This window comes from Clytia hemisphaerica, unplaced genomic scaffold (genome assembly GCF_902728285.1).
Source record: "Clytia hemisphaerica strain Z4C2 unplaced genomic scaffold, Clytia hemisphaerica genome assembly, whole genome shotgun sequence".
NCBI lineage: Eukaryota > Metazoa > Cnidaria > Hydrozoa > Leptothecata > Clytiidae > Clytia > Clytia hemisphaerica.
In genome coordinates this window covers 1,575,172-1,595,522 of record NW_027104020.1, presented here as the reverse complement: position 1 = coordinate 1,595,522, position 20,351 = coordinate 1,575,172, and the positions used below count along the sequence as shown (strand labels likewise).

Sequence of the window (20,351 nt, the reverse complement as noted above, 5' to 3'; positions counted from 1 at the left end):
GGTCCCTCCTAACTTGGAAAGCCAGAATTGGAGCTATTTCACCAAACTACTGGAGCGCAAGTTATTACGTAGGCTATCACAACTGAAAAAAGTTGAATGTATGCGCCTATACAAACTTTTTTCAGGTTTTCCAAATAGATTTACCACACTGAACAAACAGTGAAAACACTCTAAGTGAGGTAAATCTATTTTGAAGACCAAAAAAAAAGTTTGTTTACATCGATTCACATTCAATTTTGGATTCATATGCTACATTCTACTTTTTTGTACTTTGCCGGTATCTTGTTTTACCGAGTTAAGAAAGATATTCCCGAGTTACGACCATATAATGGTCTTTAAAGCTTAAGAAGCTCTATAAACAATAAAGGTAGTTATTAATAAAATAACAGACAATATTACAGTTTGATAAGTTTGAACAAAAATATCAACAAAATGTACATTTGAAAACTTGAGCAAATTTCGTTAAAGATTCCCGAAAAAGAATTGAAATCATTGCTGAAATGAACTTCTGACTAAATTACAGTATTTATTCAGTTTTAAAGACAAGAAACAAAATTAGGACTGCGAAAAATGCCGTTTTAAAATGGTGTACCCTAGCAGTGAACAGCAACAAAATTACCGGAAGCCGAAACACGGACTTAGAATCTGAAGTTGATCAAATTGCCGCGCGGGCGGTACGCATCTAAGCAATCTAAGCAGTGGTTCTTCGGTTTTTAATGTTTATTTTGCTGTTAAATGAAAAAAAAAATAGTTTGAAGGGTGACAGAAAGGATCATCCCTTGACTTTTAACAGCAAGTATCAAGTATCAAAAAATAAGGTAAATCAATGAGAGGTTTTTGCAAGTCGCGCGGGCGGGAGGAGTGCTCTTTTAGTGAACATATCAGATAAATACGCCATCGGAATATCAGATAATTAGTGAACGAAACTTACCTTGCAAAACCAAATGGATATTCTATGATAAAGAAGTACGGAGGTAATCAAATTTGTCGAATTTGTCAAGAAATAAATCAAAACTGCCGAAAAACCAACAAGCCATCTTTGTACATTTATGTTTTTGTTTGTGATGATTTCGACGGGCGATTCGTGATTCGTATAAAAATGTTCGATCGTTCGACGAATATCGTTCGATTTTATTAAGGCACCATTTACACTAGAATAACTAGAAGGAAAACAAAAGTTCGATGCGCGGGCAGCGGCGGGTGTTGTGCCGCCGTGGATTATGTAATGTGTTTGGGGCATTAAGGCTCTTACGACCCTGTCTCTATAGCGGCTTTATTAGAAGAGGGATTTTTAGAGAGTCTCTTATTTTGCTAGCAACTTGCGAATTGAGGCGGAGTCTGGATCGCTTCGCAACCCTTATACAATACGGCTAGTTCCATTCAATGAATCGAATCAGCTCATCATCATAACCAGTCTGCCATTTTGTTTGTTTTGATTTGCAAAAGTAATATTGTAATCCTTGTTATGGTGTAATTATATACTTTTTCTATAATTTGCATTTATAACACTCGCTTCAGCTTTTCAATCCTAAATCAAAACTAATGAAATGCAATATATAATAATGGTAATAGCATATAACGTAATATGAAAATGTGTATAACATTTACCGCTGTATAATTTACCGCCATATTTTTGCGGAACACATAATTGGCCGGAACATACAATACGAACAAACGCGCGCAAAGATTCGAGATTCCTGTCCAATATCCTTACGTGAAGCTATGAAGGCCTCCTCACTCGCTACGCTCGTTGCGGGGGCAAAAACACAATCTGCGTCCGGAACTGCATGAAAAATAGTTTGATCAATTTCAACAAGAACTGTCAGTTACATCAAAATGCCTCGAAATTGTCAATATGAAAATTGCGTAATCAGAGAACGTATGTCTCGCTCATTATAAAAAGGCCGAGAAAAACTTTCAATAATTGGATTGTAACATCGAGTTAAGTCTCTTTTGTCAAGTCACCAGGGGGTAAATAAAACAGACCTTGATACATTTATCGTTCGTTTCAACTTGACGATTTGTTTAAAACTCAGCCTCCTAAATATTTGGGGTAGGTAAAATATGTACAAAGAAATTCATACTTTTCCAACCCGGCGAATCTTTAAAAAAGAAGCGAACAATAAAATATAATTACCCTTTCCAAATAAACCTCTTCGGTGGCGAGCGTAGTCTACTCTGACGTAATTGTAAAATTTATGTCCAGACGATGTCAATCGAACAAATCGAACGCCGAATCAATTGAACGCAATCGAACGCAATCGAATGATTAAAATTCGATTGCCGAACGCAATCGAATGCCAATCGAATATTACCGCGATTTTCTCGATTGATTCGATTGCGTTCGATTAGTGCCTGGATTCGATTGATTCGATTGTGTTCGATTGATTCGATGATTCGACTACGTTCGGTTGGCTTATGCATTCGACTGGTTCGACTAATTGATTCTGTTGATTAACGTTGATTCTCGTTCAACATTTGAAGAGTTAAACGAGATGATATGAATCATTTTAGCCTGGATTCTAGAAAATGCAGATCATGCAGGCCCACTGCCCACATGTTTACTGCAGGTTGTGTGTCAAAGCCCGTTCGTTGCGTTGATTTATCTATCGTATCGATACTTAACCTCCCTAATAAGAGGCGCTCGAAATTGAAAGGAATTGAGGTAAATTGGAATCTAATTTAATCGACCACCCGTCGAACGCAGTCGAACGTAATCGAATATCAATCGAACGTAATCGAATATCAATCGAACGTAATCGAATATCAATCGAACGTAATCGAATATCAATCGAATCAATCGAGTTTTACCCAGAATTTTACGTTCGATTGCGTTCGATTGCGTTCGATTGATTCGATTGGAATTTTCGTTCGATTCCGTTCGATTGACATCGTCTGGTTATGTGATGGGAGTTTGACATAGCATAGAGGTATAAAGAAAACAGGAGTTGAATGTGTCGGTAATTGGTCGTTAAAGTCTTTTGATTTCTTTTATAAAATGTATCAAAAGAAATTCTAAGCTCGCCCGATGAAATAAGACTTTTTAGTAGAACTCAAGTTTGCTCTGAACATTCTAATAATCAGTATTGAAGATTCTAGCCTTTTAATATACGAAAATTAGATAAAACTTTGTCCACGAAACAAATTTATGTTCCATTTCGCTATCCGTTCAATTTTGTTTTGAAAAGATATTTTCTCAAGCCAGAAAATGAAAAGTTCTTTATAAGCACACACGATTTCAGACTCAATTTGTAGACATAAAGTCGCTGGAGAATTTTGGAGGAAAGTATCAAGCAATAGAGTTCACCTGAAAGAAAACATTGATCGAAAAATCTTATCATTTGATGAAGGATTGCCAAGTTTACAGGCCTTTTTTTAGTCCAAATATTTTCTTACACTGATGTCAGAAACAATGAATCTCGTCTCATCTAATTTCTAAAGCTTAAATGAGCCAATAAGATTTAACCTATGGATAAAAGAGCTCATTAAAAATGCACGATATATGAGATTATGAGCATGCATACATCGTAACTTTTTTAATCGTAGGGCGAGCTTGGTTACAATAGCATACTTCTCCTGTCTTTCTTTATACCTCCATGGACATAGTAATGTAATGTTGTTTGGGGAATTATGAAGTTCTCTGGAATTTCGATTGCATTTATTCAGGTTGATTTTTTATGACTTCTAATGGTACTTTTTCTAACGAGTTTGATTACTCTGTTCTCACACTTATGTCTTTTTTTTTCGCGTCCTTTTCCGTGATTACTTTTATTTATATTTTTAAAGACATGTAAGAAGGCATATTGATGTAACTGACTGTATATATTAATATTAATATAATTGATCAAATTCCAAAGACCATTTGTCATAATTTTGCAAGTCCAATAATAAGAGATGTGATGTCATCATTTGGTTCCCGTCATCTGACCGACCCTGATTTACGGTCAGCAGGTAGAGTTGGAGAGTCGGAAAGCTTTTCCGCTGCTTTGCTGGATTTCCACTGTCGACCTCTGCACGCTCTGTGTTTACAAGTTTTCAAATCGAAGTAGCGAGCCACATGCTAATGGAGAGTAAACCGAAAACCAGTTTATCCACGGTTTCTCAATTTCTTAATTCGGATCAGTCCACACGACGGATTCCCTTTCAACAAGATGTAGCTGCTTCTTAAAAGAAAAATATTTTCAACCGAATGACTGAACGACCCCCACTTTTTAAAGTAGAAATGACGGGAACCAAACAATTTTTTGCGATTCGCCTTTTAGTCCAAAAAAGCACAATTGCATCCAGTCTTTATCAAATTTAGACAGTAGCTGTACTTTTGTAAACAATAACATTATAACACCATCAATCCCACCTAGAGGCAAACAAGAAAAATATGTTTTTATTGCAAAAACGGCAATAAAAATTATCAGAAAATTCAACATAAACAAAAACTTGAGCAAACGGCTTTAAAGCTTCAAAAGATATAGAAAAAGAGTCCCCTTGATGAAAATCATGTGTTTGATTTGCCGAGTTAAAAAATAAATGACAGAAATTGAAGCTTGCAACAGATTTATACTGGAAATACTTTGGTACAACACTGACTTTTATCACATCTGACTATCGCTTGAGCCGCCATCTTGAAACACCACATTATGATCTGTTAAAACAGCGTACGCTAAAAGTACCCAAAAAGTTAACCCGATCGGAAGAAAGTTGAGAAATCAAAGTGAGCACATTATGATCTGTAAAAACAACGTACGCTAAAAGTACCAAAAAAGTTAACCCGATCGGAAGAAAGTTTAGAAATCAAAGTGAGATCGGAAAATCGGATTTTTTTTTTGCCGTCTTATGATGCTGATGATGGAAGAAAATTTTACCTATTTGAATGCTCAGCTTAGGCTGACCAATAAAACTTCAGGATATTGTTTAGTAAGGTTCAAACTTTAATTTAAACCAAAAATTGAAAAATCGACCCAAAAAAGATGATCCTATCTCAGAAGTGTTAGCGACCACCTTAAAGATATGTCAGTTTTTACTGTCAGACCAGGTTAGACTTGCAATTTATCAGTCCCTGAACACACCCCTACAGCGTATCCAGCTAAAAGAAGACCCTTGTAGTACACTCTATCAAAAGTACACCCTTACAATGCACTTAGAGGGTCTCGAAAAACCGACTCTTTAATGTGGTGCATGCCGTGGGTTGGACCATATGAGTGCCCCTTGGAATAGGCTCTCATGGTTACCGTATTACTTGAATAAACGCCCCCTCCTTTTACACGCCCCCTCAAATAAACACCCCTCCTAAAATCGAAAAAATTAAATAAACGCCCGGGCGTTTATTCAAAGTAGTACGGTAACTTGAAGTGAAATATAGACACGTTTTTATAAGAGCAAACTATAGGGATATGAGGTAGAAAAATAAGTTCTTAAGGCTTTGTGGACTTTAATAAAACACCCAAACCTCAGAGAAATACACAAAGATAAGAAATTTAAGAATTTTTTTTGGCTTAAAACTCAAAAAGATTGGGTGTTTTTATAAAAAAACATGTAGTGAAAATGCTCTTATTTTTTTACAATTTAGCAATTGGAAGACAACGCAGAAATGCAAACCAAGGAATGATATCAAAGCTCCCTGAAATGGAATAATTCACTGCTTTGATTCATCAAATCTCTAATGAAACTTTTCAAAAGGAAATCAAGCGTTCTCTGAAAAATATCATCCAAAAAGAAAGGTTCTGTGAGGATGTAAAGAAGACTAACTATGAAGGTATGTGTGATTTGTTCGGAAAAATCAATCGTTATACTGCCTAATTCATCATAGTACAAAATATTTTTTATCCATATAGCGAGGGCGCTTTGTTTAGCTTCGTGAGATAAGACTGTTCCGCTGCTGCTGCTGGATAAATCTTGTTAATATTTCAGTAGATTTTGTTTTCCATGCATGCTTCTCTTTGTCAAAGCAATCTATTGTCTTTCTTTTTCTGGTCAATAAACTACAACAGACCCTTTACGGCAATGAATTTTGAAATTAGCCTTAGATATAGGGTCTGTGGAGTCAACTGGTTGTAAGCAAGGCCCTACGGTATGTTTGATGTGTTTTAATATTCTGTATCCTAAGGTCAAAATCCCAATTTTTTTGCATTTTTCAGTACTTTTATGCCAATAAACTCTGTCTACAGACCATATAGACACTACTGTGTCACAGACTTGCTGAGACCCCAACCCCAATATAGAAAATTTGGTAAAAATCTCGTCCCCAGTGGGAAAAACCCTGTAATTTCAGCCCCATTGGGAAATTGACATTGATTTCGTCCCCATTCAAAATTCCATTTTTAAAAATTGCACTCGAAAACCATCCACACAGGATTTTTTAACCTTGGAACCACAGCCCTACTAAAATGAATGACCTGGCTAGTCATTAAAATACAAAGTTGAAACAAAACAAAAATGGTAGAGTAGAGCTGCGAGCGAAGCTGCATAACTCATTTGTTTTGAAATTTTGCTGCTTTCATTGGTTAGTCATTTGATGGCTATATGCAAGTTCCCCTCCACTGATGCAAGTTACTCGACTTCACGGTAAGTGTTTTTCAAATGTTTTCTTTGTATTTTACAGCAATTAAAGCTGAACTGCCAACTCTGACCTGTGTCCTACATTTTGAAGCAACCAGGATAGAACCAGAAAAAGGAACCTACAGGTAAAAATCTTGAACACCATTTTGTTGTAAAAAAAACTTAGAAAACAGGCAGGGCGTAGTAAAAGAGACTTAATTTTTGCGAAGGGAATTTATGAGCGAAGCAGTTTTGCTATATTGTGTGCACGTACCTTTAACTTCTATCCCAAGCGAAAATTGGCCCAAAATTTGCTATATAAATCACATCTTCAAACCGATGATTTTATCAAAATGACCTTAAAGGGTTTGCGTTAAAGCCACGAAAGTTTTCTCGGTTTCGTAGCTAGGACTGCGAAAAATGCCGTTTTAAAATGGTGTACCCTAGCAGTGAACAGCAAAAAAATTACCGGAAGCCGAAACACGGACTTAAAATCTGAAGTTGATCAAATTGCCGCGCGGGCGGCACGCATCTAAACAGTGGTTCTTCGGTTTTAAATGTTTATTTTGCTGTTAACTGGAAAAAATTTGTTTGAAAGATGACAGAAAGGATCTTCATCATTCCTGGACTTCTAAAAGTAACCATCAAGTATCAAATAAGATCAATAAATGAGAAGTTTTTGCTGGTCGCGCGGGGGGGAAAAGTGCTCTATTTTAAGTGAACTAAACTTACCTTGCAAAACCAAGTGGATATTCAATGATAAACGGAGGTAATCAAATTTGTCGAATTTGTCAAGAAAACAAATCAAAACTGACCAAGACCCAACAACAAGCCATCTTTACAGATTTCTGCTTTTGTTTACTTTTGATGATTTCGAACAGACGCAGACGATTCGAATAAAAATGTTCGAACGTTCGACGAATGTCGTTCGATCATTCGATTTTTTAAGGCACCATTTACATTAGAAGAACTAGAATGAAAGAGAAAGATCGTTGCATGGGGTGGCGGGAGTTGTGCCGCTGAGGTTTGTGTGGTGTGTTTGGGGTATTATAAGAGGCTTAGACCCTGTCTCTTCTTTTGGGGTTTTATCAGAGTGTCTATACTATTATTTTGCTAGCAATTTGCGATGCGAATTGAGGTGGAGTCTGGATCGCTTCGCAACCCTTATACAATACGGCTAGTTTGCATTTTTCAGTACTTTTATGCCAATAAACTCTGTCTACAGACCATATAGACACTACTGTGTCACAGACTTGCTGAGACCCCAACCCCAATATAGAAAATTTGGTAAAAATCTCGTCCCCAGTGGGAAAAAACCCTGTAATTTCAGCCCCATTGGGAAATTGACATTGATTTCGTCCCCATTCAAAATTCCATTTTTAAAAATTGCACTCGAAAACCATCCACACAGGATTTTTTAACCTTGGAACAATAGAATTCCTATCCCCATTGGGATTTCAATAGGAATTTCTATCCCCACTGACATTGACACCTAAGATAGGTAATTTGAAGTATTTCCCCTTATTTTCTATTATACCAGGGACCACCTGCACCGAGAGGGCTAGGCCTCGGAGCACCAGAACTTTTAAAAAGGAGAAGTCTTAAAATAGGCCTCGTAAACCTGACAGATTCTTAAACGATTGAGTGTACTTTCTTTGGAAGTCCCATACCAGAAGTCTCATGGAAAAGCCCTACTAAATCTCAATTTATCATCAATGATACAATTGATAAAGAAAGTTCAACGATCACGAGTCGATTGGTTTTGACGAATATTTCTTGGTATGACCAAGGACCTGTAAAATGCAATGCAAAAAGCTTGCTTGGAGAAGACTCTGGCGATGGAAACTTGTCGACTTTATGTAAGTTATGTTTTTTCTTGATCTTGATGAAGATAAAGCGTTTCTATCCTCGGGAAAAAATGATTAGGCAACTTTAAAAATGAAGGAGAGAAAAAGTCTCTTAAATGCATCTACAGTATATTGACTTGGATGTTTACCTGAAGGACGTTTTGTCGATGTCTGAGAAAACTATCTGTTCGTTTCTAATGTCCAATTTTCGGACGCTGGCTGTTATGTTTGCAAAGCTGAGAATATCTTTGGTATGGAATTAGTAAGATACCTTTTCTAACCTGATAACAGATGATCATAATTTTCTGACACGCACGGTAAAAATGACGGTAAATTAACCATCTGAGGGAAATATCCACTTTCATAACAAGAATCTTGTTATGTGCTGCGATGTCAAAAATTTAACCTTTTTTATGATACGGTGCCCTATTTTTAAACACAATTACGCAACTTGCTGTTATTCCCAGTCCTATTAAACGTGTGTGGTTTATACAAATTCGAGATAGCTTATTCGTCAGATGGTGTGTAAAAACAATCCCTTTGGAGCTTCAGCGTGGTGTACAGAAAACTATCACAATCTGATTTCAGGCTACCTTTTTTCCTGAAAGAGGAGATAAACATTGTTTTCGTTGCTTACATTATCGCCATTGCTCCCCATGCTTTATAAACATAAGTACAATGTAGTTTGTAAAAAATTTCCCACCACTTGCCTGAGGTGAAGAATATCTCGAAACGTAAAGAAACTTGTGAACCAAGCAACAAGCCATGAACTTCAAAATTTTTAGAAAATCACTTTTTAAATAAAATCAAACTCAGATAAATTTAGTTTTTATTAGTGTTGAATAGTCATCATTTATCTTTTTAGGCGAATATACAAAGACAATAACCGTTACTGTAGAGCCTTTGGAAATGCATATATCAACACCCTCACTCATCTATGCTCCCTTTAAAACAACTAAGTTAAGATTAATTGTTCTGCTTACGGAAACACCCAAGAAATGACCGGGAACATCACAAAATCAAACGGAGAGGCGTTTCGTTTCCATAGCAAGTGCATCGGAAATCTTTTCGTGGTCGAGGCATACTTACAAAAAGTGAAGAACCACCAAATCAGCATTTTTGAGGCCATAATACTGTGCACATAAGAGTTTATTAAACAGCTAATGCTGAATGGAACACAAATATATTTGATCTTTTTTACTGCCGATCACTAATTTTTTTTACACGATGATTTTTGGTTACTTTGATGAACCTTATTATTTGTTGAAAATTGAAAACAATGAACACTTGTGCGCTAAACTTTGGATTAATGTACTACCTACGACAAATGATTGTCACTAAGGAAACTCAATACAAGTTTTTTTATAAGAGCAAACTATATCAGAACATAAGGTTTCAATGGCCAAATTCTTAAGAATAAGTTAAGAACATTTTAAGGCTTTGTAGACCTTGAACACTCAATTTTTAGGAAAATGGACAAAAATACACAGAAAATGGTGAAAATAAGAATATAGTTAAGAACATTTTTAGGCTTAAAACTCAAAAAGTTAAGAACATTCGAAGGCTTCAAAAAATTTGGATTATAAAAAAAACGTGTAATATTGTTTGATTTGCGTGTTGATTTAAGTTTATTTTTGCTTTTTATCAGATTTCTTAAAGCTCTGTGGATATTCAACAATAGAATTTACTTGACGTAAAACAAACAAACTTTTCTTGGTATTTTTCCTCTTTTATCAGAAGGTGACAAAATGACGAAAGATGAGTTTAAAATAAGCTTTTCTGAGTGAGGGTTTCAAGAGGCATCAAACTTTTTTTCATCAGTAAAAACACTGGTGCTAATCAATGGCGTATAAACTGTGGGATAGCAGAAGAGAAAGTACTTTACAGCACTTCAAATGAAAAATACCTTTATTTTTGAGTGGTCTGCCAATTTTGATCTTTTCTCTATTTGTTTATAATTTCAAACCAGGACTGCTATTCTCTCTGTATGGCTCAATTTTCTAAATTTGTATTTATAAAATTTTTACAGAGCGTGAAGCGATAACACACATGCTTCATCAAAAGATGGATAGAGTAATATACTTATTAGTGATTTCCTTTGGATTTCTTTCTGTTTATAATTTTTGGCGAGATTTAGAAGTGAACTCAAGAGTCATCCAACTGGAACAAAACCCTCAAGGTATGTCAACTTTCGAAAGATTATTTGTCACTTTGATCGTTCATTTTCTTGAAATTCAGCTGTCATCCTGTTTGTTTCACCATTTTTAATTGCTAACCGTCAAACTGCTCTTCTTTTTTTGGTGTGTTTCGGCCTTAGAGAGTGGTCAGAAAGTATCTACTAGGGGGAGGGGAGTCTATAAAAATTTCATGTCATTTTAAGTGGCCTATATCAGGAGAGGGGTGCCAAAAATATATTGACTGGTTAGGGAGGGGAGGGGCTTGAAGTTTTTTTTGAGGATATCATAAGGAGGGCTGCGTATATTTTTGGCAATTTAAAAAAAAATCCTCCACCTCACACTAGTGGATACTTTCTGACCACTCCCTAATCATTTTTTCATCTATAAAACCTTTTTTAGGTGGAGAAAGGCATCGTCGTGCCGTAAATGACGAAGATGATGATAGTTGGGAACAAATCCTTAAAATCGATCTTGATAAATTCAACCATTACATAAAAACAAAATCGAAGGAAACCTTTCAAGAAGAAATCAACCGAGCTCTTTTGGGATTCCTTTCAAACCTCCCCTCTCAACAATTGTGCAAACTCGTCAAAAACTGTGAAAAAAGTAAGCACCATGTACAGTAGATATTTCTTTTTAGAATTTCAATTTTTTACCATAAGAATTACTCATAAAAGTAAGCAGAAATAAGAATTCAGTTTTCACTTTTTCCGAACTAACTTAATTAAAAAAGTAAGGTAATATCTAAAATGTTATGAACTCATTCTGTCAACAGACTGCGAGGAAGAGGAGAAGATAGTTTTCGGCGAAGAAAAAATCGTGGAAAAGACACGAACCAAGTGCGTCAGAGGACCGCCAGTGAGATAATTTTTCTTTTTCCACTAATTTTTTATTGGGAGGGGTAGTCAATAGGATTTTAAAATTGCTTATACACGCCAGTAAATTTTGGCTAATGATGTTCGACTGTCTATATTATATTTCACTTTGGAAAAAAGGCTTAAAATCAATAATTCTAGACTTGATGCTGTGATTGTTTTTAGTTTTTTTCTACATTTTTGCCAAAATTGAGTCTCGTGTTTAAAAAAGCATGTAAAAAATCCCCTAGAGTAAGACCAGGAAAGGAGGGAAAATATTAAACCTCTGACAGCTATGCTACTCGTTGAACTAATTTCAAACTCTTTTCGACAGGGACCACCAGGACCTCCTGGACCAGAAGGACCAAAAGGACTGGGCTTGGAAAAACCGACGCTTGTCCAGAATACACTTGATAAAGGTGTTGTAAACCTGACAGATTCGAAGATTTTTGAATGTAAATTTTTTGGAAGTCCCATACCAGAAGTCTCATGGAAAAGCCCTAAATCTCAATTTATCATCAATGATACAATTGATAAAGAAAGTTCAACGATCACGAGTCGATTGATTTTGACGAATATTTCTTGGTATGACCAAGGACCTGTAAAATGCAACGCAAAGAGCTTGCTTGGAGAAGACTCTGGTTATGGAAACTTGTCAACTTTATGTAAGTTTGTCTGTAATGTAAACCTATTTTCACTATTATTATTAATTTCTTATCATTCTTTTATTTCATAAAATTGATCATCATAATTCAACTTTAAAGAACTTCATCCTTTTTTTTCTAGCGAAACCTGTCATCAGTATGAACAAAAAATTGGTTTTCGCACCAGAGAGGATCAACTTTACATTTCCAGAATGCAAAGTTCGTTCCAATCCAACAGCGAAAGTGACGTGGAAACGAATTTTTTGGTCGATGCCTGCTGGACGTGTTCATGTCCGAGAAAACACATTGACGATCAACCATGTTCAATATTCGGACGAAGGTTTCTATGTCTGCGAGGCTGATAATTTCCTAGGTGAGTTTGTGTGAATATAAAGCCTACTTAGCTTATACCGTCATGGTAAAATAAGGGGTTTAACTTCTAATATCTATAATATATGGATAAGAGTTTAGACAAGGTGGATCGGAGACGTATTGTGTAACTTTTGGTCTCAAATATTGGCCAGCCTCTTATAAGTATAAGTTTGTGTAAGTGTAAATTTGTCCCCTCTATACAATCATATTTTCTATTTATAAGGGCTGCCTGCAACCATAACTGTTTGGCGGAAGGGTGGAAAAAGATTCTCATTCAGCTTCAAATCTCTCACCGAAGGATCGATAGAGCCCATCTTTCGGTTCACTTATGCCATTAGAATATAATATAGACCCGAAGCAATGACATTTAGACAAAAAAGGTGGAAGGCGGCCGCCTATTCGCCAGGCCTAGGCGCTGAGTTGGCTTTTTGCACTTTGAAAAGAGAATGAGGCACTCTCTTCAGTTCTTGGACCTGGGTTGAGTTCGATATCCCCTGATAAAAAAGTGTGGAATCAAACGTAATTAAAAAAGAGGTTTTCGGATCTCCTGAATAATACCTTAAGGGAACTTATTTTGGCGAGAACAAATTTTGAAAAGCGGCAAAAATCCTGAAAATTTTTTATTTTGGCGAGAATTTATTTTGGCGATTGAAGAATTTTTATAATTTTGGCGAGAACTAATTTTGGCGAATAACAGCGTAAATCTGTTCTATTTTGCCTTATTTGAAGCTTTTTTTGTGAACTCAAAAAGTTATTTAGGCAAAATACCAAAAAATTTAATTTTGGCGAGAACTTATCTTGGCGAGTGAGCAAAATATTTAATTTTGGCGGGAACTAATTTTGGCGAATTTTTCTTTAAATTCGCCGAATTCGCCAAATTTAGTTCCGTTAAGGTAATTCTGCATTTGGATATTGAGCATGGCGTTCTAAATTACAGTCCTTATATTGAGCAAATACACCATTTTTTTTGAAACATGTAAGAAATCAAGTGATGTTTGAAAAAGTGACTCATACGATTTTGGAATTGCGAATGAAAGGAGTGTAAAGAAAGCTAGAACGAAACTGGAACGAAATTTTTTGTTCTTGGTTAGTACTGCTACTGAGAAAAACAAGTACTTTTCGAAACTTAGATCTAGTTCTTCTTTTTATTACAGGAAAAGATAAAAAGACTATTCAATTGAAAATCAAGCCTTTTGAAATGCACCAAACTTCGGCATCGAAAATCTATATTCCATCAGGCGAAAATGCAACAATATCGTGTTCAGCATACGGAAATAACCATGAGATGACCGGAACAATCACGAAATCCGGAGAAAAGATTTCATCAAAAGAGGAACAGAAGACAGGGAATCTCTTTGAGGTGAAAGCGAATGTTACAAGTGAGGGGACCTACCTTTGCACGATTGAAAATAGAAAAGAGAAGGCCGAAAGCGCAACACTCGTCAAACACTTCAAACGTAAGCAAACTAATTTTTGATTTGCAGCGAGACAAAAAATCACAATCAGATAGGCAACATATATTCTGAATATGGTTAATTAATTAATAAAACGAAAATTTGTTAAGTGGGGGAGCGCGTTTATAAGCAAGTCTTCATTTTTTCGATTTTTTCCGATCATAATATAACATTCAAATCCTGAATTGTCTTTTCAACAAGCACAAAAACAATATTCTAGCAAGGGACAGCTTTATTACACTGTGCATTATAGTAGGGAGCCAAGCCTTGGGTCCGTGACATCTTTTCTACGACCTAGCCATTTTTTTTCTATTCAAAAGAACAGTATATTAAAATATATTTTTGAGAGGAAGGACGCGGATTAGACCCGGGAAAACTTTTTATAACCAAAATAGTGACGCCATAGGCAAAACTGCAAGGGAAGTAAGGGGTAGAGAAATAGCTGATTTTCAAAAGTCAAAATAAACGAAAATGATTGGTACTATCTGAAAGAGCATGAAATTCTGAGCAAAAAAATGTATTACAACAACTCTCTGACTAAAACACACAAAGAAATACAGCCACTTGAAGTTCAAAAACATACCGACGTCATTACGATCAAGACAGCAAGATTTGACGTCAAATCACAGTAGAGTTGGCAGTTAGTAGTTCTTAAAGCAGCTGTATTCCTTTTTGTGTTTTAGTCGAGAGAGAGAGTTGTTGTAATCCCGGGGGGGGTACTTAGGCAAAATGGGTGCCGGGTATGTGCGAGCCATAAGGGTACCTTTTTTCATTCCTCAAAAGTCTCTCAAAGGGGTACAAATTCTAAAGTTAGTCTCTGAAAGGGTCCCAAAATCACAAAAATCAAAAATTTCTCTCTCAAAGGGTCACGTAGACTAGCAAACTAGTCTGTAAATTAATCATGTCAGAGGGCGGGAACATAAAGGCGGCGGGCGTTTGCTAGAATATGAGCTGCGTAGGAGAGCGAGCAAAAGTTGGTGAGAGGCTGCTGATATAGCCCTCGCCTCAGCCCTCGCCGCCGACAAAATTTCTTCCTACGCTTACCTAACTCCTACGCTCACTTTTCCCGCGTGATACCGTTCCAGCCCGACTGGCGTGCCAGTCTAAGGGTCACGATTTCCTAGAATTTTGACCAAAATTTGGTGAAAATCAAACCAAAATTTGGAAAAAATGGACCAAAATTTAGGAAAAAGTCTCTCAAAGGGTCCCAAAATCACCAAAATTTTGTCTCTCAAAGGGTCGATTTTCGATTTTCGGCTCGGACATACCCGTCACCTCGCAAACCTAGTACCCCCCCCCCCCGGGGTTGTAATACAATTTTTTTGCTCAGAATTTCATGCTCTATCAGATGGTACCAATCATTTTCGTTTATTTTGGCTTTTGAAAATAAGCTATTTCTCTACCCCTCATTTTCCTTTGCAGTTTTGCCTATGGCGTCACTATTTTGGTCGTAAAAAGTTTTCCTGGGCCTAATCCGCGTCCTTCCTCTCAAAAATATCTTGTAATTTACTGTTCTTTGGAATAGACTAAAAATGGCTAGGTCGTAGAAAAGATGTCACGGAACCCCAGGCTTGGCCCCCTACTATTATTGCGAGACAATTAAAGAGCCTACATCAGAACTAACTATTAATGCGAATTTAAAATTCCTCGTTTTTGTAGTATCATCCAGTCTCCTTAGCAGCGCTCAACAATCACTTGTCGGAAGAGAGTTGAGAAAGATCAATAAAATTGGGAAATACAAGAAATGTTTTGGATTGAGTTTACCCTCCACTACTTTTTACACTTCCTGTGGTGGTAAAAAAGACACCATTACCTTCTTCAGAATTAAAGACATGTATAAAAGAAATCGGTACGGTAGTCGATATTACGCTTGGGGAAGCCGCTACATTGGAGGATTCACTGATCTGCCATGGCAAAAAGGTAAATTGTTTTACTGTTTTAATTAACCATCCACTACGTCCATATTGTCCATACTAGACTAGTCGGTTATTACTTATAACCTTATAATAAAACTGTCAATCAAATAATGTATACACTAATTAAATATTCAGCGCGCGTGAGAGAAAAGTAAAATAACCGACTAGAAGCTACTTCCAACGCCTTTTTTTCTTCACCTAAAATCCTAAAGGGACCCGTGCGGGATTGCATTTATTTTTCTTTCTGTTTATTGCGTTTTTAGAAATGCTCATTTATTAATATGTTCCCATGTTCAATGTTACTATGAAATATCATTTAGTCAAAAAAGTTGGATGGATTCTCAAAAACCTAAGAAAAGTTGTAAAATTAAACAAAGTTTTTTGAGGGAAGTAGCTTCTAGTCGTTGAAATTCAGAAAAGAGACACAACTTCACCCCTTCGATTCTTTTTATTTGGAGCTTGATTTTTTGTATATGGGTCTGCTTTCAACAACTAGTCTACGTCCATACTTACTCTTTTTTTCCTTTTTTAATCAATCGGTACACGTTTTTGCGTCAAATAATTATAACTGCAGTATTTAATGAGTTTGCAAAAAAAAAAAATTGACAAAAAACAAAATGTCTACCCCTTTTTTGTAATTAGTAATCCGATAATTATTCCAATTTATTGTTTTTGTTGCAGACAACCAGATGGAGTACAGCAACTTAACAGCATTATTCGACCTCAGCAACCAAAGAATTTATCCCAGCATCGAAGGAAGAGAAGCAGTTTGTTACCACGATGGTTACGGCCCTTGTTTTGGAAATAAGGACTTGTATGTTGCAAGTGATGGGAAAATCTACAGATCAAGCTTAGGGAGTAGCTTCAATCCAAAACCAACATTTAATCAAAAAGAGGTTCAATTCGAGACATTTTATCTGATGTAATGGAATCAAACTTTTTCAATGTCTTTGATTTTATATTTTTATAATTTGATTTTATATTTTTATAACGTTTTAATAATTCAATTTTAATATTTTTATCTTCATTTATTTTTTTCGTAATACTTTAGACGTACAAACTTTCGCGAGCAGAAACTTTCGCAGTTTTCGCGTATTTCGGCCCTTTTCGCGAAAGTAAATGTATTTAAAAATTTTAGGAAGGGCCATTCGCGAAAGTTTATGCTCGCGAAAAATTCTTGACAAGATATAAAATTTGTAAAACTTCAAACTTTGAATAAAATGTAACTTTTATGGCACCTTTTAGTCTGCTAAAGAATATAAAGTCAAAGGACAAATGTTTAAAGCCTATCTAAGAAGTATTTGTCCCTCTGAGCTATTTTTTAATGTGAAAATTCTAAATTTACGTCTTGATTCGCGAAAGTTTATGCTCGCGGAAAATATTTTTCCGTTAAATTCGCGAATTTTCGTCCTCGCGAAAGTTTGTACGCCTAAAGTATTACCTGCTAGGACACTGAGACACGCTATCACAATTAACCGTATTTCCTTTATTGAGGGCCACCCTGCAATAAATAAATGCCCTGCTCTAAAGAACGACGCATCTGAAATGAGAAAATTTGAAAAGTGCCTGCTCCATATACTAAGCCCCGCACTCTAATTTTAAAGCCTCAGTTAGACTATATAAAAATGGAGCTTTTAACATTTAAAATCTAGTTAGAGCAAAATTTGTGCTCTTTGCTTAAACATAGAGAAATCAAAAAATATACACATACAGTGGGCTCTTCATAACTCGAACACGCACAGGGAAAACAAATTTGTTCGAGTTAAGGAAATTTCGATTTATGGAGTAAGGTTTATGAGGCCTTTTTAACTGAAGGGACCATAAAACTTGTTTGAATTAACGAGATATTAAAGTTACAGAGTTAAAGAGACTCCATTCTAGTTCAAAATTTGGAAAGAGCGCGCGCTCGAAAGAGCACCACACCTAAAATATGTCAAGAGCAGTGACGGTTATTTGAGGAAATACGGTAATTTCCAATAAAGCAGTATTATTCAAGCAAATGAAACTATTTCGTAAGAATGTTTACATAATAAAATTTATTGCAATAACTATCGTCATTTAACATTTCCTCTCCCCTTGAAACTACATACGTTCAAAAATAATGTTGACTGTAATACATTATATGTATTAGTTAATGAATGTTTCAGCAACTCTGGTTTTTAATGACTTTGTTCATAGCGCAAGGTCAAGACCTTTTGGAAAGAGCACGTGCCAAGAGACGTTTTACCGGCTCGAAACAAAAGCACGGACGGGTCATTTTTGCTGTTGACCACTCTCGTTTTCAAACCTCTTGGCATAATGTAAACAAAATGCGTTCAAGAGTAAGCTGGGTACTAATTGGTCGATTGACGTTAAAACCACTTAAATACACTTAGAGAGACATACAGACACAAAAAAGTTCAAGATTGGTTCCAAGACTGAACGACTTTCTAATGACAATATTATGATTACAAAAGGGATTAAAGAACCAATTAAGTACTATCATTTTCGACGATGAGAGATAGGAGATTCCAACAGGAGAAAATCAGTCACAGAAAACAAATAGGAGTGAAGGTCACAAGTCACATTAGAAATGGATAAATCCGCAATTTGCGTTGATATACAAGAGGCGACAAGGAAACATGGTTTTCCATTAAACGTGTTGCTTTACAAGAAAAAGATGCGAAATGATAACGACTATATCAACCAAAACAATGAGACACATTTGAATGAGATGCATTGTATTCAATCCATTCAAGACATGCAGGTTTACAATATCATCGATGAAAATGGAGTTCAAAAGAATATCCCCCGTGATTCGATATTGAAGGCGTTTTATACTCCACTTAAAGAAGACAAATTCAAAACGTTATCTGAAGTCGATGTCTTTTTGAGAGATGCGAAAAAGAAGAAGCGAGATCACTGTCGCTGGGTGGTTTGCATGAGGGTCGAGTCCTCGTCATTTGGTGTTCTCCTTCGTAGAGGTCAAGTCTTTAGGCTAATCTCTTACAAAGAGGGAGGGAGCTGCTGCAAAAAGACAACACGGAAGAGAGCGAAAGTTTCTTTCTACGGATCAAAAGAAACCTTTCAGATTCCAGGTGATTTAGAAGGCGAGTTTCGTTTATGTGAAAAACCACCAAGTCAAGCTCCGCGTGATGATATGACAAGTATTACTCAAAGACAAATATTTCCAACTCTGATCCAACAAAACGAGCGAAGTGCGACTTTCAATTGCTTATTAGACATTGCAGTGGAGAAGATAATTATATCCTGTACCGAAGATCGTCAGATAGCCGTCTTTCCTGAGCGCAGTATTTTACTGAGAGAGATCTTACCCGACTCAGAACCATTCGATAGTCTTTCACAACACGAAATTCAAGTGATCATGAACAAAGCGGACACAAAATATGAATACAAAGACCATTATCAAGGGTCTTTCAAGGCCTTTGGTATTTTACGCAAGCCACAATTCAGTTTACCTTCGATTCCAGGGAATCGGTTGGGCGTTTCAATCAGCGAGGAAAAGATTGGTTCTTTGAGCCGACCACCTAAAAAAGAAAGCTTGAAGAAATCGCAAAGTTTACATAACCGAGTGCTTCCTGAAGTCCCGTCACCAGATTACCCATCATGCCCCATTAATACACTCTCCGTCTCTCCCATTCAGTCAACTACAGCTCCTACATCACAGAAAGATGAAAATCTAATTCAAGACGACACCAAGGGGTACACATCATCCAGAACCTCCTCTATGGACGCTGGAGTTTCTCCAGACACACCACACAAAGCAACCAGTACTGGATCAGGTTACGAGATCCCATCAGATGGCGCCAGCTACACAAATGTAAAAAGCGATCGACCTATTCCCAAACCAAGAAAGCGTTCAAATAAAACTCTCAAAAAGACGGAAGGATCTCCAAAGACGACAAAACCAATTCAAGATAAAATCGCCCAACTGACGCCAGAATTGAGCAGGCGATCTGAGAAATCGAGCAACAGTCCACCAGAAAAGCCCCCAAAGCCAATAAAAGCATCGCCTTCAATAAATCCAAAGGAGCGTAAACCAACCATTCCAAAGCGCCGGCCCAAGTACGAAAAACAAACTAAAGTACCGAAACGAAACGAATACGAGCCGCTGTCGGGTGAAGTGTCACCACGAGATTCGGTTTTCGGGAAATACGATTGCACCCCGATTTTGTACGACCCTTATGACACCGACCCAGGTGAAGGGGACAGCGATGCTGATGAGACACGTCGATCAGAGGATGAATATTCTTACGATAGTTTTGAGGACAGTGCAGATGATTATGAAAATGGTTCGCGAATAAACATTCATAAGATGACGATGAACCAACAAACACTCACTCCTGCCTGAAAGAAGTGATAACAATTTTATGCTATCTCATTATATGCGTTTAAATTTGTAAATATTTCATAGTAAATCGACAGTAAATCAAATAATTGTAGATAAAGCTTCCGTTAACTTTAAATTGAAACGAAATCTCTTAATCTTTTGTCCTACACCGTATTCTAAATTCTGTTGGCTAATTCAAAGATTCGAATCCCCTTGGTCTCACAAA

The 20,351-nt window shown here is 36.5% G+C and overlaps 2 protein-coding genes across 2 annotated transcripts in view; both read left to right on the top strand.

Moving 5' to 3' along the window:
- Positions 1–20,351, top strand: part of LOC136811513 (L-seryl-tRNA(Sec) kinase-like) — a 402,790-nt gene that overhangs the window by 268,921 nt on the left and 113,518 nt on the right. The gene's annotated exons all lie outside the window — the stretch shown is intronic.
- LOC136811504 (protein sax-3-like) lies at positions 10,341–16,810 on the top strand. Its single transcript, XM_067068126.1, has 7 exons — positions 10,341–10,557; positions 10,955–11,161; positions 11,331–12,074; positions 12,196–12,426; positions 13,580–13,882; positions 15,539–15,799; positions 16,477–16,810. The coding sequence occupies exons 3-7, from the start codon at positions 11,705–11,707 to the stop codon at positions 16,719–16,721; spliced, it is 1,410 nt and encodes a 469-aa protein (XP_066924227.1). The 5' UTR covers positions 10,341–10,557; positions 10,955–11,161; positions 11,331–11,704; the 3' UTR covers positions 16,722–16,810.